Source organism: Cherax quadricarinatus, chromosome 71, assembly GCF_038502225.1.
Source record: "Cherax quadricarinatus isolate ZL_2023a chromosome 71, ASM3850222v1, whole genome shotgun sequence".
Lineage (NCBI taxonomy): Eukaryota > Metazoa > Arthropoda > Malacostraca > Decapoda > Parastacidae > Cherax > Cherax quadricarinatus.
Genome location: NC_091362.1, coordinates 17,757,431 through 17,781,470, shown reverse-complemented (window position 1 = coordinate 17,781,470; position 24,040 = coordinate 17,757,431). Strand labels below are relative to the sequence as shown.

The 24,040-nt window shown below is 38.8% G+C and overlaps 1 protein-coding gene across 1 annotated transcript in view; it reads left to right on the top strand.

Moving 5' to 3' along the window:
• The first annotated feature begins 379 nt into the window (after nt 1-379).
• Nucleotides 380-24,040, top strand: part of LOC128700359 (nardilysin) — a 46,157-nt gene continuing 22,496 nt past the window's right edge. The window contains exons 1-9 of the mRNA XM_053793508.2: nt 380-853; nt 5,417-5,496; nt 7,919-8,073; nt 8,242-8,382; nt 10,834-11,002; nt 14,114-14,373; nt 16,108-16,340; nt 21,393-21,513; nt 23,473-23,691. Coding sequence (XP_053649483.2) covers nt 576-853; nt 5,417-5,496; nt 7,919-8,073; nt 8,242-8,382; nt 10,834-11,002; nt 14,114-14,373; nt 16,108-16,340; nt 21,393-21,513; nt 23,473-23,691 — 1,656 coding nt within the window. The 5' untranslated portion in view covers nt 380-575. The remainder of the gene's footprint in view (nt 854-5,416; nt 5,497-7,918; nt 8,074-8,241; nt 8,383-10,833; nt 11,003-14,113; nt 14,374-16,107; nt 16,341-21,392; nt 21,514-23,472; nt 23,692-24,040) is intronic.

Below are 24,040 nucleotides of genomic sequence, written 5' to 3'. Positions count from 1 at the left end.
TAAGAAGGATGTTAACCAATTGGTATGAGTCGCATTTTCGGGCAGAAGATAAATGGACCCCATTGGAAATAAAGCAGACGTTTCACCTGCTCACCAGGCTTCCTTAGTCGAGATACATATAAGGCATCAGTAGTGGAGAGGTTGATATGACATATGACATAATCTGTCTTTCAGCCATGAAGAAGAAATAAGCTTGATGTGGTCAGTCCCATTACTGCAATTACTTTTTCTAAGCTGAGGGACTGATCATCTCATATCTACATCTTTCTCATCCAACTGCTGGTGTTGTATACCAGTAACATAATGGCATGGATTTACTGGGCTATATTGAGTTATTATAATAAGTCGAACAAATTCTTTTCCTATTCCGAAATCATACGGTCCTCGAACCTTTGTGGCTCTACATCCCAACAACAACAACGAGGCTCGTGTTGATAGGCCTACTTAGGCCTGACAGATTCTCCCTTATCCAGGGTGTATACCGTAACTCAGATAGTCATAACCAAGTCATCTCAGCAGCTGCGGCGCAATCAGTTGCACAGAGATCATCATTTCAACACAGAGGTCGCCATTTCATGTCACCGAAGAGACTGCTCTCTGTAGTCGGCGGTCAAGCTGTCAAGAAAATCCGACGGTTGTCAAGGTCCAGACCAGTTTGGATGGTTAGGAATGAGAGTGGGGGAGGGGAGGGAGTCCCTGAGCCCCCACCTCTACCTCCAGGGGATGTAGAGTACATCTTAGAGCCCTCGCCTCCACCTCCATCACCTCCACTACCTCCACCACCTGTCACAATTCCCAGCTGCCAGTTGCTGTCAACTCCAACTAAGTCTCCCTATGATAAGAAAGAATACAGGTAGACTTCGGAATTTCAAGAATAAAAATTTATTGGCTCGTTGGTTGTGTCTTTGACTCTCAGTCGAAGAATCAGGGTTCGATTCTTTGGCGGGTGGAGACATACAGCACATTTCTTTATACCTGTTGACTGTTCACCTAGCATTAAGTAGGTACCTGGGTGTTAGTAGAGTTGTAGGTCACATTCCAGGAAAGATGACCAAAGGACTCCATTGGAAATACGCTGCATTAGATTGATTCTCTTTGGTTATCCCAGGTTAAAAAATGCAGATAGAAGAAGGAGATCATTATTAATTTGCTGTTTCACTTGCAGGAGACCTTTATTAATTCAGTGTTTCACCTGCAGGAGACCTTTATTAATACAATGTTTCACCTGCAGGAGACCTTTATTAATTCGATGTTTCACTTGAAGCAGATTTTTATCACCTCATGTAGGTGAAGCATATTAATAAAAATCTTCTTTTCGCATGTGTGTGTGTTTAACCACTTGACGACTACAACATATTTTTACTTATCATGGATTCCTAACTCTCTGGGTTAGTATTCCCATCAGGAAAAGTTCTGTGGTGCTGGTGAGGGGCCTTTGATCCAAGGAATTAGGCCTGGCCTCCTGTTCCTTGGATCTGGCCTAGTTGCTTCCCATACCCCCAGCCGCTGCATGATTCATGTGGATTTAGAGTTCCCCCATTAATGTAATAATAATAATAATAATAATAATAATAATAATAATAATAATAATTATCTCTTCCTTCGATCAAACCTGATAGCCTCGCATTTCCCAAGTGATGTATGGTCCCTGTGTTTTAGTGCTCTGTAGCATGTCAGAATGCTAAAATGCTCTGGGTCAGTTAAGATAAGGTAAGACTTGTTGGGATTTTTAACTCGGAGGGTTAGCCATAGAGGATAATCCATGAAAATCAGTGCATCATCAAGGACTGTCTGTCTTATTTCCATTAGAGACCTACCTTCAGTAGAGGTGGCTTGATGCTGGTGAAGGGCTCTTGATCTAATATCTCATTCCCCAGGCAGTGTATGACTGTAATGGATTTAGTGCATCCTCATAAAAATAATAGTGTGTGTCAAGTTTCCAATACAGCCTCTTCTCACTTAGTGACATACTCGTTTGCTGACGACTCGGACTTACTCTCGGACTTGGCTCTCTGACCAGTATGCATACTTAAATAATGTATATTAGATCTGATTTCCTCTATTCTGTTTATTTCAATATACAGTACACTACTGTATAAACATTTAAAAATATTCTAGAAGTTTTATAAATGGTGCAAAGGTGACATTAAAACAATATCAAAGATAATTGACACAAACCCACTACCATTATAATTGTATGCTCCTCACTTAGCAATGAATTCGTTTACTTGGAGTTTACCTGGAGAGAGTTCCGGGGGTCAACGCCCCCGCGGCCCAGTCTGTGACCAGGCCTCCTGGTGGATCAGAGCCTGATCAACCAGGCTGTTACTGTTGGCTGCACGCAAACCAACGTACGAGCCACAGCCCGGTCAGGAACCGACTTTAGGTGCTTGTCCAGTGCCAGCTTGAAGACTGCCAGGGGTCTGTTGGTAATCCCCCTTATGTATGCTGGGAGGCAGTTGAACAGTCTCAGGCCCCTGACACTTATTGTATGGTCTCTTAACGTGCTAGTGACACCCCTGCTTTTCATTGGGGGATGTTGCATCGTCTGCCAAGTCTTTTGCTTTCGTAGTGAGTGATTTTCGTGTGCAAGTTCGGTACTAGTCCCTCTAGGATTTTCCAGGTGTATATAATCATGTATCTCTCCCGCCTGCATTCCAGGGAATACAGGTTCAGGAACCTCAAGCACTCCCAGTAATTGAGGTGTTTTATCTCCGTTATGCGCGCCTTGAAAGTTCTCTGTACATTTTCTAGGTCAGCAATTTCACCTGCCTTGAAAGGTGCTGTTAGTGTGCAGCAATATTCCAGCCTAGATAGAACAAGTGACCTGAAGAGTGTCATCATGGGCTTGGCATCCCTAGTTTTGAAGGTTCTCATTATCCATCCTGTCATTTTTCTAGCAGATGCGATTGATACAATGTTATGGTCCTTGAAGGTGAGATCCTCCGACATGATTACTCCCAGGTCTTTGACGTTGGTGTTTCGCTCTATTTTGTGGCCAGAATTTGTTTTGTACTCTGATGAAGATTTAGTTTCCTCGTGTTTGCCATATCTGAGTAATTGAAATTTCTCATCGTTAAACTTCATATTGTTTTCTGCAGCCCACTGAAAGATTTGGTTGATGTCCGCCTGGAGCCTTGCAGTGTCTGCAATGGAAGACACTGTCATGCAGATTCGGGTGTCATCTGCAAAGGAAGACACGGTGCTGTGGCTGACATCCTTGTCTATGTCAGGTATGAGGATGAGGAACAAGATGGGAGCAAGTACTGTGCCTTGTGGAACAGAGCTTTTCACCGTAGCTGCCTCGGACTTTACTCTGTTGACTACTACTCTCTGTGTTCTGTTTGTGAGGAAATTATAGATCCATCGACCGACTTTTCCCGTTATTCCTTTAGCACGCATTTTGTGCGCTATTACACCATGGTCACACTTGTCGAAGGCTTTTGCGAAGTCTGTATATATTACATCTGCATTCTTTTTGTCTTCTAGTGCATCTAGGACCTTGTCATAGTGATCCAATAGTTGAGACAGACAGGAGCGACCTGTTTTAAACCCATGTTGCCCTGGGTTGTGTGGTCTTAGGAATGGAAGTCTGTCGTTAAGTAAGGAGAGGCTGTATATTTCATTGACACTACTTGGCAATTTGCTCCACTCATTTACAAATCTTCTGTATTACCATGTCAGTTCTTTTCAATCTCATTTCAAAATCTGAACTTGTTGCTAATTTTCTTTTGGTTAGATATATATAATAGTTGTCTAACAGTATTACTAGCATTTTAAATTATTCTTGACAGAGACCAAATAAGAAAAGCTTTGCAGTATTTGGATTTTAAACCCCAGGTTTGTAACCCAAGAAAATCAAGCTTTGTTGCTTATATCCATTGAAATCTATTGGTCCTTTTCCTTTGGACGCAACTTACAACAGCTGGTCAGCATCCAGGTACTGTACCTATTTACTGCTACCATAGGTGAACAAGGGCAGTAAGTATCTTGAGACTTGTCTATATGTCTAGCCTCTCCCAGAATGAGCTCAGGCCCGCATCATTTGAAAACTTGTAGGAATTGTGTAGGTTAAGTAATTACAAAATATTACCTCTTTATATCTTTAATAACTACAGTATATTAGTCTTGTTATTTTTAGACAATAATTACAAAATATTACCTCTTTATATCTTTAATAACTACAGTATATTAGTCTTGTTATTTTTAATTCTAAAGACAATTTTCTTTATGTTCATTGAAATACAGCACCTCTTTACATGAATTAATTGTAAAGTACTAGCTAACAAAAGTTTCAGTACCCTTTATTAAATGACATCAAATTTTTGGGGTGAGAAATTGGAGATTGGAGGGAGAGAGTATGGAGGAGGTGAATGTATTCAGATATTTGGGAGTGGACGTGTCAACGGATGGATCTATGAAAGATGAGGTGAATCATAGAATTGATGAGGGAAAAAGGGTGAGCAGTGCACTTAGGAGTCTGTGGAGACAAAGAACTTTGTCCTTGGAGCCAAAGAGGGGAATGTATGAGAGTATAGTTTTACCAACGCTCTTATATGGGTGTGAAGCATGGGTGATGAATGTTGTAGCGAGGAGAAGGCTGGAGGCAGTGGAGATGTCATGTCTGAGGGCAATGTGTGGTGTGAATATAATGCAGAGAAATTGTAGTTTGGAAGTTAGGAGGAGGTGCGGGATTGCCAAAACTGTTGTCCAGAGGGCTGAGGAAGGGTTGTTGAGGTGGTTCGAACATGTAGAGAGAATGGAGCGAAACAGAATGACTTCAAGAGTGTATCAGTCTGTAGCGGAAGGAAGGCAGGGTAGGGGTCGGCCTAGGAAAGGTTGGAGGGAGGGGGTAAAGGAGGTTTTGTGTGCAAGGGGCTTGGACTTCCAGCGGGCATGCGTGAGTGTGTTTGATAGGAGTGAATGGAGACAAATGGTTTTTAATACTTGACGTGCTGTTGGAGTGTGAGCAAAGTAACATTTATGAAGGGATTCAGGGAACCCGGCAGGCCGGACTTGAGTCCTGGAGATGGAAAGCACAGTGCCTGCACTCTGAAGGAGGGGTGTTAATGTTGCAGTTTAAAAACTGTAGTGTAAAACACCCTTCTGGCAAGACTGATGGAGTGAATGATGGTGAAAGTTTTTCTTTTTCGGGCCACCCTGCCTTGGTGGGAATCGGCCAGTGTGTTAAAAAAAAAAAAATTGTTAGTTGCATTTAATTCTGTTACACATTATAATTTTTATCTTTTTTTTATTTTATCAAGAAAAGATATTATATAACCAGGTCTACTCTTCTTTTTCTAGGATTTTCATTATATATATAAAAACCTATATGGATTTTGCCCTTTTTTGTCATATATTAATTATATACATGAGCATTATTTTATTATTATAAAATGTTCCTAAATTTTTGTAGAGTGATTCAACTTGAAAATGGCTTAAGAGCATTACTCATCTCGGATATGGGCAGACTCGATTCATCCCCAGAAGAGGAAGGTAAGGAGGGTGGATTTTAGTGATGGTGACTGATATGCATTAGCAAATACACAAAAACCATTACCCTGGAATCAAACTAATTAACAATGAAAACACCAGGCACCTCCTACTGGAGCTTGTTAGGTTTCCTCTTGAAAATTTTAGTATGTATATTTTTGAAGCTGAATTCTTATAATCTACCCTGTCCTTCTCTTGATAATGGCTATGCTTTGCTATTCTTTCTAAACATTAGGCTGTTTGACATTCTTATTCCTTAATCTTTTATCTATTCTTTACATTGTATATTGTGCTCGGTAACATGGAGATAGAAACTCAGAAAATTAATTGATCTGTATATTTAGACCCCTTGCTGAGGTCCTCTTCATCTGCTGAAGAAAACCTCAGCAAGGGGGTCAAAATATGCAGATCAATTAAATTTCTGAGTTTCTGTCTACATGTGAGTTATTATTGAGCACTGACAATTGGCCATTACATTTTCTTTAGCTATTCATTGTGTCCTGTATGTATTTTGAGGTCTTCATTTTTATCTTGTTTAAGGAGTTTGAAATATCATTATTGAGCATCACATCAATTTCTCTTGCCCAGTGAAAGACCTTATTGATATCTAATGCTTTTCCTAATTCTTCTTCTTTCAGCAAACTGGCTGTATCCCACCGAGGCAGGGTGGCCCAAAAAGAAAAACAAAAGTTTCTCTTTTCAACTTCAGTAATATATGATAAATTAGACACATGTGCAACACTTGGGTATCTTTAATGAGGAAATGTTTCATCACACAGTGGCTTCACCAGTCCATACAAAGGAGAATGGTGAAGAACAGGAGAGTTTGAGGTAATCAGTCCCTCAGCCTTGAGTTGATGTAATCAGTCCATCTTGATGGACTGATTACATTGACTCAAGGCTGAGGGACTGATTACCTGAAACTCCTCCTATTCTTCACCATTCTCCTTTGTATGGACTGATGAAGTCACTGTTTGGCAAAACGTTTCCTCATTAAAGATACACAAGCGTTGCACGTGTCTCATTTATCAACTTGTCGGTTCTCTGAACCATTCATCTACTTTAGTAATGTATACAGGAGAAGGGGTTACTAGCCCCTTGCTCCAGGCATGTTAGTAGCCTCCTACAACATGCATGGCTTACAGAGGAAGAATTCTGTTCCATGTCTTCATGGAGATAAGAGGAAATAAACAAGAACAAGAACTACTAAGAAAATAGAAGAAAGCTTGGAGGGGTGTGTATATATATGCTTGTACATGCATGTGCAGTGTGACCTAAGTGCAAGTAGAAGTAGCAAGACGTATCTGAAATCTTGCAAGTTTATGAGATAGAAAAAAGACACCAGCAATCCTACCATTGTGTAAAACAATTACAGGCTTTCATTTTACACTCACTTAACAGGACGGTAGTACCTCCCTTGGCGGTTGCTGTCTACCAACCTACTACCTAGAACTTTTTTTTAATTATGGGAGTGAAATAATTTTCTCCAAAACTAGGATACACAAACAAGGAGAGTGCATCTTAATAAAAATATATGTTTGAATGTTAGCTTTAAATTGAACAGAGTGGACAAAGTGAGGTATAGGCTGTGATAGGAGCATATAGAAAATCTTTTTCTTTCAACAAACCGGCCGTATCCCACCGAGGCGGGGTGGCCAAAAAGGAAAAACGAAAGTTTCTCCTTTTACATTTAGTAATATATACAGAAGGGGTTACTAGCCCCTTGCTCCCAGCATTTTAGTCGCCTCTTACAACACGCATGGCTTACGGAGGAAGAATTCTGTTCCACTTCCCCATGGAGATAAGAGGAAATAAACAAGAACAGAACTAGAAAGAAAATAGAAGAAAACCCAGAGGGGTGTGTATATATATGCTTGTACATGTATGTGTAGTGTGACCTAAGTGTAAGTAGAAGTAGCAAGACGTACCTGAAATCTTGCACGTTTATGAGACAGAAAAAAGACACCAGCAATCCTACCATTGTGTAAAACAATTACAGGCTTTCGTTTTACACTCACTTAACAGGACGGTAGTACCTCCCTTGGTGGTTGCTGTCTATCAACCTACTACCTAGAACTTTTTTTTAATTATGGAAGTGAAATAATTTTCTCCAAAACTAGGATACACAAACAAGGAGAGTGCATCTTAATAAAAATATATGTTTGAATGTTAGCTTTAAATTGGACAGAGTGGACAAAGTGAGGTATAGGCTGTGATAGGAGCTTATAGAAAATATTTATAAAAAAAAAAAAAATTGTGGATTAGCTAGATGGTTTGTGGATCTAATGAAAAATTGGTAACCGTAGGAAGTTCGAGAGGATGTACATGTGAGAGGTTACCTATATGATAGCTCTTAGTTAATGAATAGTCTAAGAAAATATGTACAGTACTATTAATGTTTTTAATAAAATGTAATCATATGCAGATGAATCTGATGATGAGGAAGATAGTGGCAGTGAAGAGGAGGAGGATGAAGAGTGTGGAGGTACGGAAGAGGAGGAGGAGGAGGAAGATGACAATGAAGAAGATATGGAGGGAACGAATTTTGGAAAAAGTGGTGGAGATTCAACAAAATATCTGGTATGTCGGCATGTTTACATAGTTTGCATTATCTCATTGTCAATTCAGTATATATCTTTTTCAGATGTAAAGCTTAATGAAGGATTTCTGTAATATAAAAGATATTGTTTCAGATTACTTTTAGAAAGTACGTACTGTGGATTTCTGATGATTTTTGCTTACACTCAGGCAGCAGCATCTTTGACTGTAGGAATGGGTAGCTTTGAAGACCCTCCAGAAATCCCTGGCCTGATGCACTTTTTGGAGCACATGGTCTTCATGGGTTCTGAGAAGTATCCAAAGGAGAACGCTTTTGATTACTACATCAAGGTGAGGCATCTGGTATCAGGCACTGTGTATATATACCTTTGCAATATTATATTTTTTTATATATAATATTTAGTTTTGTAGTTTTTATGTGTCTGGCGGTAGAGTAAATCACACCACATATTGATCTCAGGACACATTCTGCTGCTTCCAACCTCCTCCTTACTAAAGTTAACAATTTATTTTCCAAAGATTCCTTACTCCTTGATTCTGGTGAGAGGCTCTTGATTCAAGGAACTGAACTTATCTTCTCCTTTCTTAGATTGAACCTAAATGCCTACCATTCCCCGGGTGCTATGTGACTCCTGTGGGTTTAGTGCTTCCCTGTGAATAAAAATAAAAAATGCAGATTCTTCAGCACTCCTGTTTTCTTTTCCCTCTCATCTAATCTGAGGTTCACCTTTTACTTCATAAAACTATCAGGTAATACACCATTTTCAAATACAGTACTGTGTCTAAATTTATTTACTTTCTCCATGCTTCTTCCTTCCAGTCTGTCTTCATATTGTTCATTTTCCTGGGTAGAGGCATGGTTGACAAATAGGCAGCAAAGAGTTTGCATAAATGGGGAGAAATCAGAATTGGGGCACGTCACAAGCGGTGTTCCACGGGGGTCAGTGTTGGGCCCCTTGTTGTTCACAATTTACATAAACGATATAGATGAGGGAATAAATAGCGACATAAGCAAATTTACTGATGACACCAAAATAGGCCGTCCAATTCATTCTATTGAGGACATTAGTGCACTCCAGGATGATTTGAATAGACTGATGTAGTGGTCAGAGAAGTGGCAGATGCAGCTTAAAATAGACAAATGCAAAGTGCTAATTGTTGGGCAGGACAATAACCATGCCACTCATAAACTGAATAGTGTAGATCTTAATACTACTGATTGCGAAAAGGATTTAGGAGTTCTGGTTAGCAGTAATCTGAAACCAAGACAACAGTGCATAAGTGTTTGCAGTAAAGCTAACAGAATCCTTGGCTTCATATCAAGAAGTATAAATAATAGAAGTCCTCAGATTGTTCTTCAACTCTATATATCCTTGGTTAGGCCTTATTTAGATTATGCTGCACAGTTCTGGTCACCATATTACAAAAAGGATATAAATGCACTGGAAAATGTACAGAGGAGGATGACAAAGTTGATCCCATGTATCAGAAATCTTCCCTATGAGGATAGACTGAGGGCCCTGAATCTGCACTCTAGAAAGGTGTAGAATTAGGGGGGATATGATTGAGTTGTATAAATGGAAAACAGGAATAAATTAAAGGGATGTAAATAGCGTGCTGAAAATATCCAGCCAAGACAGGCTCGCAGCAATGGCTTCAAGTTGGAAAAGTTCAGATTCAGGAAGGATATAGGAAAGCACTGGTTTGGTAATAGAGTTGTGGATGAGTGGAACAAGCTCCTGAGTACCGTCATAGACGCTAAGACGTTGTGTAGTTTTAAAAATAGGTTGGATAAATACATGAGTGGGCGTGGGTGGGTGTGATTTGGACCTGACTAGCTTGGGCTACCACGTCTGGTGCTGTGCTCCTTCCTTAAGTGGAAGTGACCTGACTAGGTGGTCATTGTTCTAGGTTGGGGGGTGGCATGAACCTGCTTTGTATGGGTCAGTAGGCCTGTTGCAGTGTTCCTTCTCTCTTATGTTCTTAATACTTCTATTTGTTTTCATCACCATATTTTTTTTTTGTGTGTGTGTCCCCCCAACTATTTCCTTCTATTATACGCTTCCAAACTTTTCCACCAATGTATGCAGGATGTCTTCTTATTTTTCCAACAGCACAATGTCATCTGCAAATAACAACTGTGACAGCTCCCACTTTATATCTGATTCATTATCTTTTAAGACCACAAATCTCTGACAAATAGCATTTATTCACCTAACCATTTTAAAAACACATTAAGCAGACATGGTGACATCACGCTTTTTTTATCCTATCTTCCCCTGATAGGAACTTTTCCATTTTCAATTTTTTTTTTTCACTAGTTCCGTATATATGTACACTGCTATCTACATTGCTCTTCTGTCTGCTTTATCATGTTATTTTCTTGCTCCATAAAATCAGAAACCACTCCTTTCCCATATTTATGTTTTGCTCACTTGTGTGTCGAAATGTAATCATTTGATCCATACATCCCTGTCCCTTTGTAAGTTCACCATTCTTCTGCAGTTATGCTGCCTGCCTTTCTGGCAGTGAGCACTATTATAATTTTTTTCTTTTGCTAAAAGAAATAACAAAAGTATTTACCTGCAGTCTGTAGTTGCTGTCAAGGATGTGATTATGCTATATGATCATGTGGATGGCTGCTTGATGCTGGAAAGAGGAGAGGTGTTTGGGTTACTTCATGTATGTTATGGACCATGCAGCTAATACCATAGCTTTATTTTGTAAGGTATTGAGGAGTGTGCAATCACTTCTCTTAAAGCATTATGTATTTTTTAACAGAAACATGGAGGCCACGATAATGCTCATACTGATATGGAGCACACAACCTTCTACTTTGAGGTTCAGGAACGCCACCTGCATGAGGGTCTTCATAGGTTTGCTGAATTCTTCATCAGTCCACTCATGAAGCAGGAGGCAATGACTAGAGAAAGAGAGGCAGTCCATAGTGGTAAGGCTAACATGAATATTGGTGAGATTATTTTATATTGTAGACTTCAGCTAATTACATATCATACTCTGTATACAGTTTGAGTACCCTATTTCAGTTTAATTGAAGCTTGGGAGCAGGCAACAGCTTTTGGACTGTACAGTACGAGTACCTCTCTCTCCTCTCTTCTTATTTGTTCTCATAAAACCATCTTAGCAGTACCAGTCAAAAGCAGATCTTTCATGAGTTGGTATCAGTTTATAGTAAGCATTATAGTATACTTTAATTATCTCTGCCTGGTGGAAATGCATCTTATTTTAGCAATTATGGTTCTCACTGGCCTGTGAGTTTTAAGAAATGCCTGCCATAGGTTCATGTCCTGCCCATTATGTAATTTGTCTGAAACCATTTTATTATGATTTTGTGAGCTGTACATTAGTGATCACCTGATTTCGATAGAAAAGAAACTGATAAATTTGAACATAAGGCATGTTGTATTTAGGCCTGTGTTATTACTAGATCTCTATATATCAGTATAATATATAATAGTTTATATCAATTTTCTTACATGCAGGCTACTTGTACACTCCATTCTTAATTTCTTTTGACTTACTATGGTTCTTAAAAAACTAGCCTCTAAAATTCTGTATTACCATATTGACGATATATGTTTTCCTCCTGCTTTTAGCTTATTTATGTGTTATTATCTTCAAGAAATGTTATTCATATGACATGAATCTTCACTTCATAATGTTCTCCAGAGATTTTTTTTGTTGTGTAGACTTAGTTTATCACCACCACATATACCTATTTTAAAAAAGTGAATATACACCTACCATCCGACTTACGACCTGCTCGACTTACGACCACTCGACTTACGACCATGTTTTTTATGCCAAATTTCTGGGAAATAAACAACTATTTGTGTTGTACACAGTGTTTATCCTAAACCTTACAGTATAAAATACAGTGCTAACAACATAAAAAGTAAAGTAAAACATGAAATACCAAAATAAAACAATAAAATAAATATTTATATTATTATTATTTTTTTATTATCACACCGGCCGATTCCCACCAAGGCAGGGTGGCCCGAAAAAGAAAAACTTTCACCATCATTCACTCCATCACTGTCTTGCCAGAAGGGTGCTTTACACTACAGTTTTTAAACTGCAACATTAACACCCCTCCTTCAGAGTGCAGGCACTGTACTTCCCATCTCCAGGACTCAAGTCCGGCCTGCCGGTTTCCCTGAATCCCTTCATAAATGTTACTTTGCTCACACTCCAACAGCACGTCAAGTATTAAAAACCATTTGTCTCCATTCACTCCTATCAAACACGCTCACGCATGCCTGCTGGAAGTCCAAGCCCCTCGCACACAAAACCTCCTTTACCCCCTCCCTCCAACCCTTCCTAGGCCGACCCTTACCCCGCCTTCCTTCCACTACAGACTGATACACTCTTGAAGTCATTCTGTTTCGCTCCATTCTCTCTACATGTCCGAACCACCTCAACAACCCTTCCTCAGCCCTCTGGACAACAGTTTTGGTAATCCCGCACCTCCTCCTAACTTCCAAACTACGAATTCTCTGCATTATATTCACACCACACATTGCCCTCAGACATGACATCTCCACTGCCTCCAGCCTTCTCCTCGCTGCAACATTCATCACCCACGCTTCACACCCATATAAGAGCGTTGGTAAAACTATACTCTCATACATTCCCCTCTTTGCCTCCAAGGACAAAGTTCTTTGTCTCCACAGATTCCTAAGTGCACCACTCACTCTTTTTCCCTCATCAATTCTATGATTCACCTCATCTTTCATAGACCCATCCGCTGACACGTCCACTCCCAAATATCTGAATACGTTCACCTCCTCCATACTCTCTCCCTCCAATCTGATATTCAATCTTTCATCACCTAATCTTTTTGTTATCCTCATAACCTTACTCTTTCCTGTATTCACCTTTAATTTTCTTCTTTTGCACACCCTACCTAATTCATCCACCAATCTCTGCAACTTCTCTTCAGAATCTCCCAAGAGCACAGTGTCATCAGCAAAGAGCAGCTGTGACAACTCCCACTTTGTGTGTGATTCTTTATCTTTTAACTCCACGCCTCTTGCCAAGACCCTCGCATTTACTTCTCTTACAACCCCATCTATAAATATATTAAACAACCACGGTGACATCACACATCCTTGTCTAAGGCCTACTTTTACTGGGAAAAAATTTCCCTCTTTCCTACATACTCTAACTTGAGCCTCACTATCCTCGTAAAAACTCTTCACTGCTTTCAGTAACCTACCTCCTACACCATACACTTGCAACATCTGCCACATTGCCCCCCTATCCACCCTGTCATACGCCTTTTCCAAATCCATAAATGCCACAAAGACCTCTTTAGCCTTATCTAAATACTGTTCACTTATATGTTTCACTGTAAACACCTGGTCCACACACCCCCTACCTTTCCTAAAGCCTCCTTGTTCATCTGCTATCCTATTCTCCGTCTTACTCTTAATTCTTTCAATTATAACTCTACCATACACTTTACCAGGTACACTCAACAGACTTATCCCCCTATAATTTTTGCACTCTCTTTTATCCCCTTTGCCTTTATACAAAGGAACTATGCATGCTCTCTGCCAATCCCTAGGTACCTTACCCTCTTCCATACATTTATTAAATAATTGCACCAACCACTCCAAAACTATATCCCCACCTGCTTTTAACATTTCTATCTTTATCCCATCAATCCCGGCTGCCTTACCCCCTTTCATTTTACCTACTGCCTCACGAACTTCCCCCACACTCACAACTGGCTCTTCCTCACTCCTACAAAACATTACAAAAATGTTTTGTTGATATTCAGTTGTAAAGTTCGACTTACGACCATTTCGACTTACGACCGGTTTCTCGGAACCTAACTCGGTCGTAAGTCGGATGGTAGGTGCATTTATAATAAGAGACAATTTTAATTACATTGAATTATGATAAATTATACTCAAACAATTCGTTCCTGCATCTGGGTAAAGTTGCCTTAAATTTGTTAATGTTGTTATCTGAAAACTTGTAGGATGTTCTGTACTGTAGCCACTTTAATTATCAATTAACTTTTGTTTAGAGTTTCAGATGGCTTTGCCAGATGATGAATACAGAATTCAACAATTGTTTGGGAGCCTCGCTCTCGAGGATCATCCTATGAGCAAGTTTACATGGGGTAATGAATCAACCCTTAACACTGGAATCCCAGATGAGGAATTACACAAAAAACTACATGAGTTACGTCTAAAATATTATTCTGCTCATTACATGACACTAGCAGTGCAGGCGCGAATGACATTAGACTGTTTACAAGAATATGTTTGCAGCATCTTTTCTCAGGTGAATGCCTAAGTCTTAACGTTTTACTTGAAGCATCACTAGATGTGGTGATTGGTGTCATGTACAGCTTTAAAAGTTTGTTTATTAGACATAAAAGTGTAAAATAAAATATATTGAGTGATCATAAATGGATGGATAGAATGAGTGTTTTAATGTTTAATTTTTTTAACACATTGGCTGCCTCCCTCCAAGTTTTTCTTCTTTTTACATTTAGTAATTTATACAGGAAGTTTTTTAATGATTTGTCAACAAATTAATTAGTTTAACCCTTAAATGGTCCAAACGTATATATACGTCAACGCACGTAGTGCCCCAAACGTATATATACGTTTTCTTTGTCATTCATTCAACATTGCCACAATAAGCCTGAGTCACCTAGACATGAGAGAATGGGTGTGCACACTCACTGTGTGCCGTATTAAAATAATTGGGGATGCCTGGGTACCATATGCTCTTTTTTCCTTTTAAAAGAGAAGATTGGTTTTTTTTCCTTAAAAAAGTTGGGGCGCTACGCGAGTGAACGTATATATATGTTTGGACTGTTTAAGGGTTAAAATGTAAATGCTTTGGTATTAACTGTCCACTATGAGAATAATCAAGAGTTTTGATAGTGAAATTGTGCATTTTCAGCTCTATGTCTTAAGGTACAAGAGGGCTCCACTTATACAGCAGGTTAGGTTCCAGGCTCCCACTGTAAAGCGAAAATCGTTTTTTTTTTTTTATCAATTTCGAATGCATATTAAAACCTAATAACATGTTTACACTCTCATATATTAAGTGAGCAATAGAGCTAGACCTAAAAAATGCACATATGATACACAAATTACTTACCTTAAAATATTTTTGTACTTAGCATGTAGTGAGTGATGTATATATTTATTGTAGGAAGTCTGAATAAAAGAAGAATAGGTACAGTTGAAAACTGCTGTATTAGTGATACACTGTATAGTGAAGCACTGTAAAGTCTGGCCCTCCTGTACTGTGTTTGGGAACTTTTTGGAAACTAAACTTCTTTATACTGAAATAGCTTCCATTTACAGTGGACCCCCGCATAACGATCACCTCCAAATGCGACCAATTATGTAAGAGTATTTATGTAAGTGCGTTTGTACGTGTATGTTTGGGGGTCTGAAATTGACTAATCTACTTCACAATATTCCTTATGGGAAAAAATTCGGTCAGTACTGGCACCTGAACATACTACTGGAATGAAAAAAGTTCGTTAACCGGGGGTCCACTGTATTTTGCATAGTTTCACTCTGGATGAATCATTTTAGGAATGCATCCTCTATTCAGAGAGATGAAATTCTGTATTGTGGTACAATATTTGCCAGTTGTCTTATTAAATCTTGCCTTTCTGAAATTATCATTGGATTTCAGCAGAGGTGTCTTCTTGAGAATTTCCAAATCCAACTTGACTCATGGGTCTAGGTAAAATGCTAATTTTTGTGACCCATTAATTTACAACTGAGGAATTTTGGCTAAGAGTATATGGTAGTACAATACTTTCATGCCATACAATATTTACAAGCTCACCAAAATCAGTATTTTTTCTACATGTGAATCTCTTCAATATTCACTTTCATCTAACATTTCTTGTATACCTGTTGATAAATGCTAATGATATGGATTTTTGTAATCAATATACACTGTATATGTATTGATAAATTTTTTTATTAAAATCATGTATAAACATGAGAAGAAGTTTTTGAAAGCATTGGTTATTATTTACAGATTCCAAACAATGGTATTGAAAAACCTACCTACAGTCACCTTGAATTTCCCTTCCCATTGGTGACGCTCCACCGTCTGTACCGTGTAGTACCAACTAAAGAATACCACTGTCTGGAAATAACATGGGCCTTGCCTTCCTTTCTCAAGTATTATCACACCAAACCCCTTCACTATGTGTCCCATTTGATAGGACACGAAGGTCGAGGCTCCATCCTCTCATATCTCAAAAAGAGGTTAGTGACACTGATTTAGTTTTTGGCGATTATCATCGATTATAATGTGACATTATATGTTATTATCTATACACAATACACAAATAACCCGCACATAAAAGAGAGAAGCTTATGACGACGTTTCGGGCCGACTTGGACCATTGACAAAGTCACACTAACCAGAGGTGGAGCAGGACGGCTATATATAGGCAGGAAGAGGTGGTGGTAGTAGTAGTAGTATTAGTACAAGATGAAATTAAGACACATGCACAACACCCGGGCATCCCCAACGTAGACGTTTCGCCATCCAGCCAGCCACTGGATGGCAAAACGTCCACAACAAAGACAACCAGACGCCGCACATGTGTCTTAATTTCATCAGTAGTTGTAGTAGTAGTAGAAGAAGAAGAGGTAGTAGTAGTGGTAGTGGTAGAAGTGGGAAATAAGGAAGACGAGCCAGCCAAATACAAAGGAAGGGGAGCACTGCAAGAGAGCTAGATGCCCACAGAGGGAGAGCAAGCGCACAGAGGTGCGTGAAAGGGGAAGTGGTGAAATAAATGAAGAAGGAACAGAAACACGAAACAGGAGAGAGAAAGACAACCCAGAGGAGAAAAGGAAAGAGGAAAGGGGAAGAGGAAGAAGAAGAAGAAAAAGAAAAAGAAAAAATGAGGATTCAGGTTAAGTTACGGGTGTTCTGAAGTTTGGAGCATTTTACAATGTAGTGGGAGAGGAAGGCATCTACAGAGACGAAGCCAGGGCTAAGGTTCATACAAGGAAAGTTGTGTATTAGAGAGGATTCAACTAGACGGCGACTGTTCGAGTTGGAAGTAGGGAAGACAGTTTTAGCAGAAGACCAGTCAATAGGATGGCTATGATCTCTGACGTGACAGAAAAGAGCATTGTTAGTGTCGGCAAGCCTAACACTATTTTTGTGCTCCCTAAGTCTGTCAGAAAGAGATCGACCAGTTTCTCCGAAGCATTGAAGAGGACAGGAGGAGCAAGAAATAGAGTAGACACCAGGAACATCTGTAGAGGGAGGAGAGGTATGAACGAGATTAGTGCGAAGAGTGTTAGTCTGGCGGAAGGTAAGCTTGATGTCTAAGGGACGGAGAGAATTGTTGAGATTAGAAAGACCGGAAATGTAGGGAAGGCAGAGGACAGAAGAGTTCTCATGAGTAGAGAGTTTGGGAGAGAAGAAATTGCATTTAGCACTTGAGAGGGCAGAGTCTATGAAATGGGAAGGGTAGCCAAGACGGGAGAACGAATTATGAAGAGTGGAAATTTCTGCTGGAAGGAACTGAGGATCACAGATGCGGAGGGCACGGAGAAAGAGGGAGATAAGAACACTTTTCTTGACAGGGGAAGCATAATAGGAAAAGTAGTGAATGTACACGCCACTGTGCATAGGTTTACGGTAAACGGAAAAGGAAAAACCTGTATCTGAGCGGTGGACATGGACATCAAGGATAGGAAGCAAGGAATTAGATTCCCATTCAGCTTTAAACTTAATGGAAGGGGCAAGATTATTAAGAGCTTCAAGAAAAGGTTGGAAGAGACTGGAGTCATGAGGCCACAGAGCAAAGAAGTCATCCACATAGCGGAGCCAGAGTGAAGGTTGCACATCGAGGGTAGGAAGAAGAACAGTCTCGAAGTATTCCATGTAAAGATTAGCAAGGACAGGAGAGAGAGTTATGTTATTATCAATATTGAGCATTCTACATTACGTAATATATATTACATGCTTGCTTCTTTTTTGTCAGATAATAGATTTTCATTTAATGCACTTAGGGGTACATTTGTTACTTTTTAAATTCAGTAGAAAATTCAAAGAGGCATTGGTTGTTTATTGATTTTTTTATTGCACAAGTTTCAAAGAGTAAGGAGGCAAGACTAGAAAAAGCAGTAGGTAAAGATACATTGTGTAGTATAATGTCTAAGTTTATAAGTACCTATAAGTCATACAGTTGAAAGGATATAATTGGATCTGTAAAGGTAGTTAAAATTATAGATAAGACGTAAGGATAGGAGGAAAAGTTTTAGTAATTCCTGAAGGCAAGTCAAAGAAATTTGAGTCCTGGAAATGGGAAGTACAGTGCCTGCACTTTAAAGGAGGCGTTTGGGATATTGGCAGTTTTGGAGGGACATCTAAACTGTCGTATCTGAGCACCACTGTAAAGACAGTGATTATGTATAAGTGATGGTGAAAGTGTTGAATGATGATGATGAAAGCTTTTTCTTTCTTTTTTGGGATTTTCTTTCTTTTTGGGTCACCCTGCCTCGGTGGGAAACGGTTGATGTGTTAGAAATAAAATACAGTGGTACTCCAGATTTTGTACACACCGAATATCATACGTTTCGGATTTAGACCGCTTTTTGGGGCGAAATTTTGGTCCAGATTTCATACCTCCACCCGGAAATCGTACGTATCAGATACATCTGCCTGCCCGGGAAGCTGCCACTCATGTGTACATGTCTAAGTCTGGCTCTGTCACTAGTCGAGTGAACATTACTTCGTGCGCTCATCTGAAACATTTCATAATGATCCATTGTTTTTTGTGCTTAATTATTGAGTGTGACTGCGAAATATTCCCACATGGGCCCAAAGAAAGTTCATAGTGCCAGCCCTTTGGTAAAGAAGTTGAGAAACACGATAGAATTTAAGAAAAAGATTGTAGAAAAATACAAAAGTGGTATACGTTTGGCCGAGCTTGCCAGGATGTATGGGAAGTCGAAATCAACAGTCTGTTTCATCCTGGCAAAGAATGTAGAAATCAAGGAAGTTAAAGTTGCGAAAGCTCTCTTCTCTCTCCCCTCCTCGCCTTCTTCCATACGCCAACAAGAGTCTTCAATAAAGTTATGTAATAGTGATTTAAATGTTCATTTATCCATTTCATTAGTGCTTTATATTTATTTCTCATTGTTTTCTGTATGTAAAACTATAGTTATTTAAAAAATGTATTTTTTGTTAATATTTTTGGGTGTTTGGAATGGATTAATTGTATTTACATTATTTCTTATGGGAAATATTACTTCAGTTTTCGCACGTTTCGGATTGACCTTCTGGAACGGATTAATTATGAAATCTGGAGTTCCACTGTATGTGTATATTACTATCTCATTTATTGAACAGTGTATATTTAAATATTACAAAAAACTTCCTGATATGATCCATAATCTCTCTTATTCAAAATAATCCTTGCATGATAGTTTTAGAATTTTAAAAATAAATTCTGACATTTCCATTGTCATTCACTGAGTCTTTACTCTCATTCAAGTGAAACAATAGTTGTTTGAAACCTTGGGCAGGAAACTGAAGCATAGTTCAGAGGACCCCCACATCTCACAATACTTAATTTTTTATTATTCACTGAGTGTTACCTCCCATTCTAAAGAACAAGACTTGATAAGGATCTACACACAGCAAAATGTTGTATTAATAAAAACTGTTTCTGCACTATTTCTTTTTTTTTCACTTTTGCTGGCAGAATACTGTTTGGATGCAGGAGTTTTATTGTCTTCTAAAAGTTGACAGATTTAACCTTGAATCTCTGTAGTTACATAATGTGTAACATTTTAGGTTTGAAACTATTATGCTCCCAACTATGTTGCCAGGAACATACACTCACATCCTTGATTATATTTTCTGCATAGTGCTCACCACTACCCTTGCTAACTCTGTCTCTTGCACACTTATAGCCCTCACTGGTCTCGGATCTTTGCATATTTCTTTTTTAGCACATCCCGCCCTGCAGCGCTGTATGACCCTTGGGGGTTTAATGTTTAGTTTTCATTGTAATACAGTGGTCCCCCAGTATTCGATGGCATCGGTATCCGTTAAATCTGGTATTTGATACATTTTAACACAAAAATTTTGCCTCGCCACTCGTTAAAAAACCCGCCACACGCGATTCGTCTGAGACGTGTCCACGTGTGGCCTGAACTGCCCCGTGCGTGCCAGTGTTTACAAGCCAGCCAGTGTGCTCGCATCTAAGGATACATTCAGTACATTCCATATTATCAGTGTTTTTGGTGCTTGTTTCTGCAAAATAAGTCACCATGGGCCCCAAGAAAGCTTCTAGTACCAACCCTGTGGTATAAAGGGTGAGAATTAGTATGGAAATTAAGAAAGATTTTGAAGAGTTTGGGGCTAACCCTGAGAAGCCTATGCCAGTTGTGGAATCCATTGTGCCTACTTCAAAAATTAAGGAAATGTGTGCACAGTGGGTTGAACTGCAAACCTCTATGGATGAAAATCACCCTAACACAGCTATTGCAAGCCATGCTGGTGACTATTACAATGACAGTGTTGTGGCCCATTATAGACAAATCGTAAAGGAACGGGAGGTACAGAGCTCTGTGGACAGATTTGTTGTGCGACAGAGGTTCAGTGACTCTCAAGCTGGTCCTAGTGGCATTAAAAGAAGAAGGGAAGTAACCTCAGAAAAGGATTTGCTACCTCAATTCCTAATGGAAGGGATTCCCCTTCTAAACAATAAGTTCGACACTCTCCCCTCCTCCCATCCCATCAATCATCACCAGATCGTCATTAAAGGTAAGTGTCATGTATTCTATTGTTAGTAGAGTACTACAAACTGTGCATGTCTTCTTCAGTTTGTGTGCATTAAACTTAATATTTCATGTGGTAAAAATTTTTTTTTCATACTTTCGGGTGTCTTGCACAGATTAATTTGATTTCCATTATTTCTTATGGGGAAAATTAATTCGCCTTTCGATAATTTTGGCATATGATGAGCTCTCAGGAACGGATTAATATCGAATACCGGGGTCCACTGTATTTATAATTGTCTACATGGGGAAGTGGAACAGAATTCTTCCTCTGTAAGCCATGCGCGTTTTACGAGGCGACTAAAATGCCAGGAGCATGGGGCTAGTAACCCCTTCTGTATACTAAATTTGAAAATAGAAATTTTTGTTTTTCTTTTTGGGTTACTTTGCCTTGGTGGAATGTGGCCGGTTTGTTGAAAAAAAAAATCATAATTGTAGTCATGTAATGTATGTTTGATGACCATCCATTTCACTTGAAGATTCTTACTTAAATGCTCAATCTTCCAGAGTGTGGGCTGTTGGACTATTTTCAGGAAATGATGAATCAGGTTTTGAACACAATAGTACATATGCAGCTATGAGTGTCAGCATAGAACTCACAGACGAAGGTTTCAAGAATGTTGATAAGGTAATTATAAAAGTGTGTAATACAGGTACTCCTCGACTTACAATGGGGTTACGTTCTGATGAACCCATTGTAAGTATTAAATATTGTAAGTTGAATATGTATATGATATGCTAAATAAATAAGTAAATAAATATGTAACTACTGTCACAGAATAAGTAGATAAACAAACAGTTACTGTAACTAACTAAATACCAGTATTGAAAAGGAAAAATGTTTGCAAGTTACGGACTTGTTGCCTTTATGCTGTGTCATTATCCTTAGGTTCATCTCCAAAGTAATTGCTTTTGCACAATCGTAAAGTTGAACCATTGTAAGTCAAGGAGCACCTATGCAGATAATTTGTATACAGTAGGGCCCCACTTTTACGGCAGGTTAGGTTCCAGGCTGCTGTTGCAAAGCAAACATTGCTGGAAAGCAGAACGCCATTGTTTCCACTTATAAATGCATATAAATGCCAGATAACAAGTTTACACTAACATATATTAAGTTAGCAATAGAACTAGGCATTAAAAACAATAAAAAGTAAAATACACACACAGTACACTCATTATTTACCTCAAAATATTTGTAGTCTTAATGTAGGGCAGAAGTTGAGTAGTATTTATTGTAAGAAGTCAGGTGTGGGTAGGTATGGTTGCACTCCTGGCCACCCCACCCACATACGTATAATATGCCGTGATGCTTAAAGTGCTCTAGAGTGATAAAATGCATATTCAGTACACTCATTATGTACCTTAAAATATTTGTAGTCTTAATGGTCTTAATGTAGGGTGAGAGGTGAAAAGTATTTATTTGTAGAAAGTCAGGTGTGTGAGGGAGGTAGGGTAACCCGCCTGGCCACCCCACCCACACAGAGTACTATGTAAACAAACGGACAAAGCGTCTCGTTGTGGTTCATACGCGTTTATGCAAACACCTTACATTGTGTACAAGTTGTCTCCATGGTGGTACAGTAGAATAAATAAAGACGAACACTTCCATTCTCATGTAACATTTTTAGAAGGAATGATGCTCTGACAAGTTAGTACAGAATAAATAAACAGCAACACTGCCATTCTCATGCAACACCATTTTTAGAGTGAATGAAGATATTATTATTATTATTATTAATCATAATAAAAAAGAAGCACTAAACCCACTAGGGTCGTGAATAGCTATAGATAGAGTGAAGGCATACGAAAGGAGTATTTTTCTGCAGTTAGGTAACGTAATTCTTCTGACTCCTACAAACTGCTTGGTAAACAAATCTCATATTTATGTCAATTTTTATACTGTGGGTGTATGTATCATGTTTATATGTTACCTAGCGTGTTCATTACATAATTTTGAAAAAAATGTCATAGATGGATTACTGGAAATGTCTATACAAATGTAATTTAGTGCGCCCAAGAGATTTTTATGATGGCGTCTTCAAAAGTAGAGAGACTGTTAGTGATTTTAATGTGCACCTGCATGCCGGCACAGTGTGTAAGTATATTTAGGTACAGGTACACATAAGTATAATTATCAGAGTATGTACATGTAAAATATGCAATAACTTTAAACACTTTAAATTTTGGAAAATTTTCAGGCATAATAGAGAGATGTGCTCATGGAGAATGTAAAGAAACTGGGTGGGGCGCGCCATACTAGAAAGATCGCTCGCCGTATAGCAAGTTTTGGTCATAATTTGAAATTCCCGTATTAGCAGAATGCTGTAAGGTGAAACACCGTAAAACGGGGCCCTACTGTACACACATGTCCCTTTTAGTGAGGGATGAATGTGTTTCCCTCTTAGGGTTACACTACTGTAGTGTAAATGGCTAATGTGGCAAAACAGTATGTCTCTTTGTACTTGTACCAAAATGTAAATAATGTACACCATTCTTCTCATAATGAACCTTACTTTCAAATTGATTAGTTTGTCTGCTGAACAAAAATTGTTACTCTTGTATAGAATATTTTTACTTTCATTTGCAGGTTTTGTGTGTAGTGTTCCAATATATAGATATGATTCAGAAAGCTGGACCACTTGAAAAAATCTTTAGGGAAATTCAGCAGATGGAACAGTTAAATTTTGACTATGCAGAGGAACTAACAACTATTGAAAATGTTGAAAATCTTTCTGAATCAATGCAATTCTTTCCTCCTGTCGACTACCTCACAGGAGACACCCTGATGACTGATTATAACCCTCAGGTAAGTGAAGAATGTATTTAATATTGCAGTTAATGGTATTTGAATTATGATATCTGCACTTCTGGTAAAATAGCTGATGAATGAGTGATAGTAAATGTGTTTCCTTCTTTTGGGTCAGCTTGCCTAAGTGGGAAAAACCCTATGTGGTAAAAAAAAGTAGATGAGAGATGCTTTCTTATTTTTTGTCTTTATCAGATTTGTTCTTACGGTAGTGAGTAAATTATTTGACTGATGTCTTTTGAATGAAAAGGTGCACCTTTCAGACAAGGTCAGTAGTCAGTGACAAATTGGGTGCCTGTCCCAGATATTCCAAGAATCTTCTACTGTATTTTTATGCGCATCTCTCAAG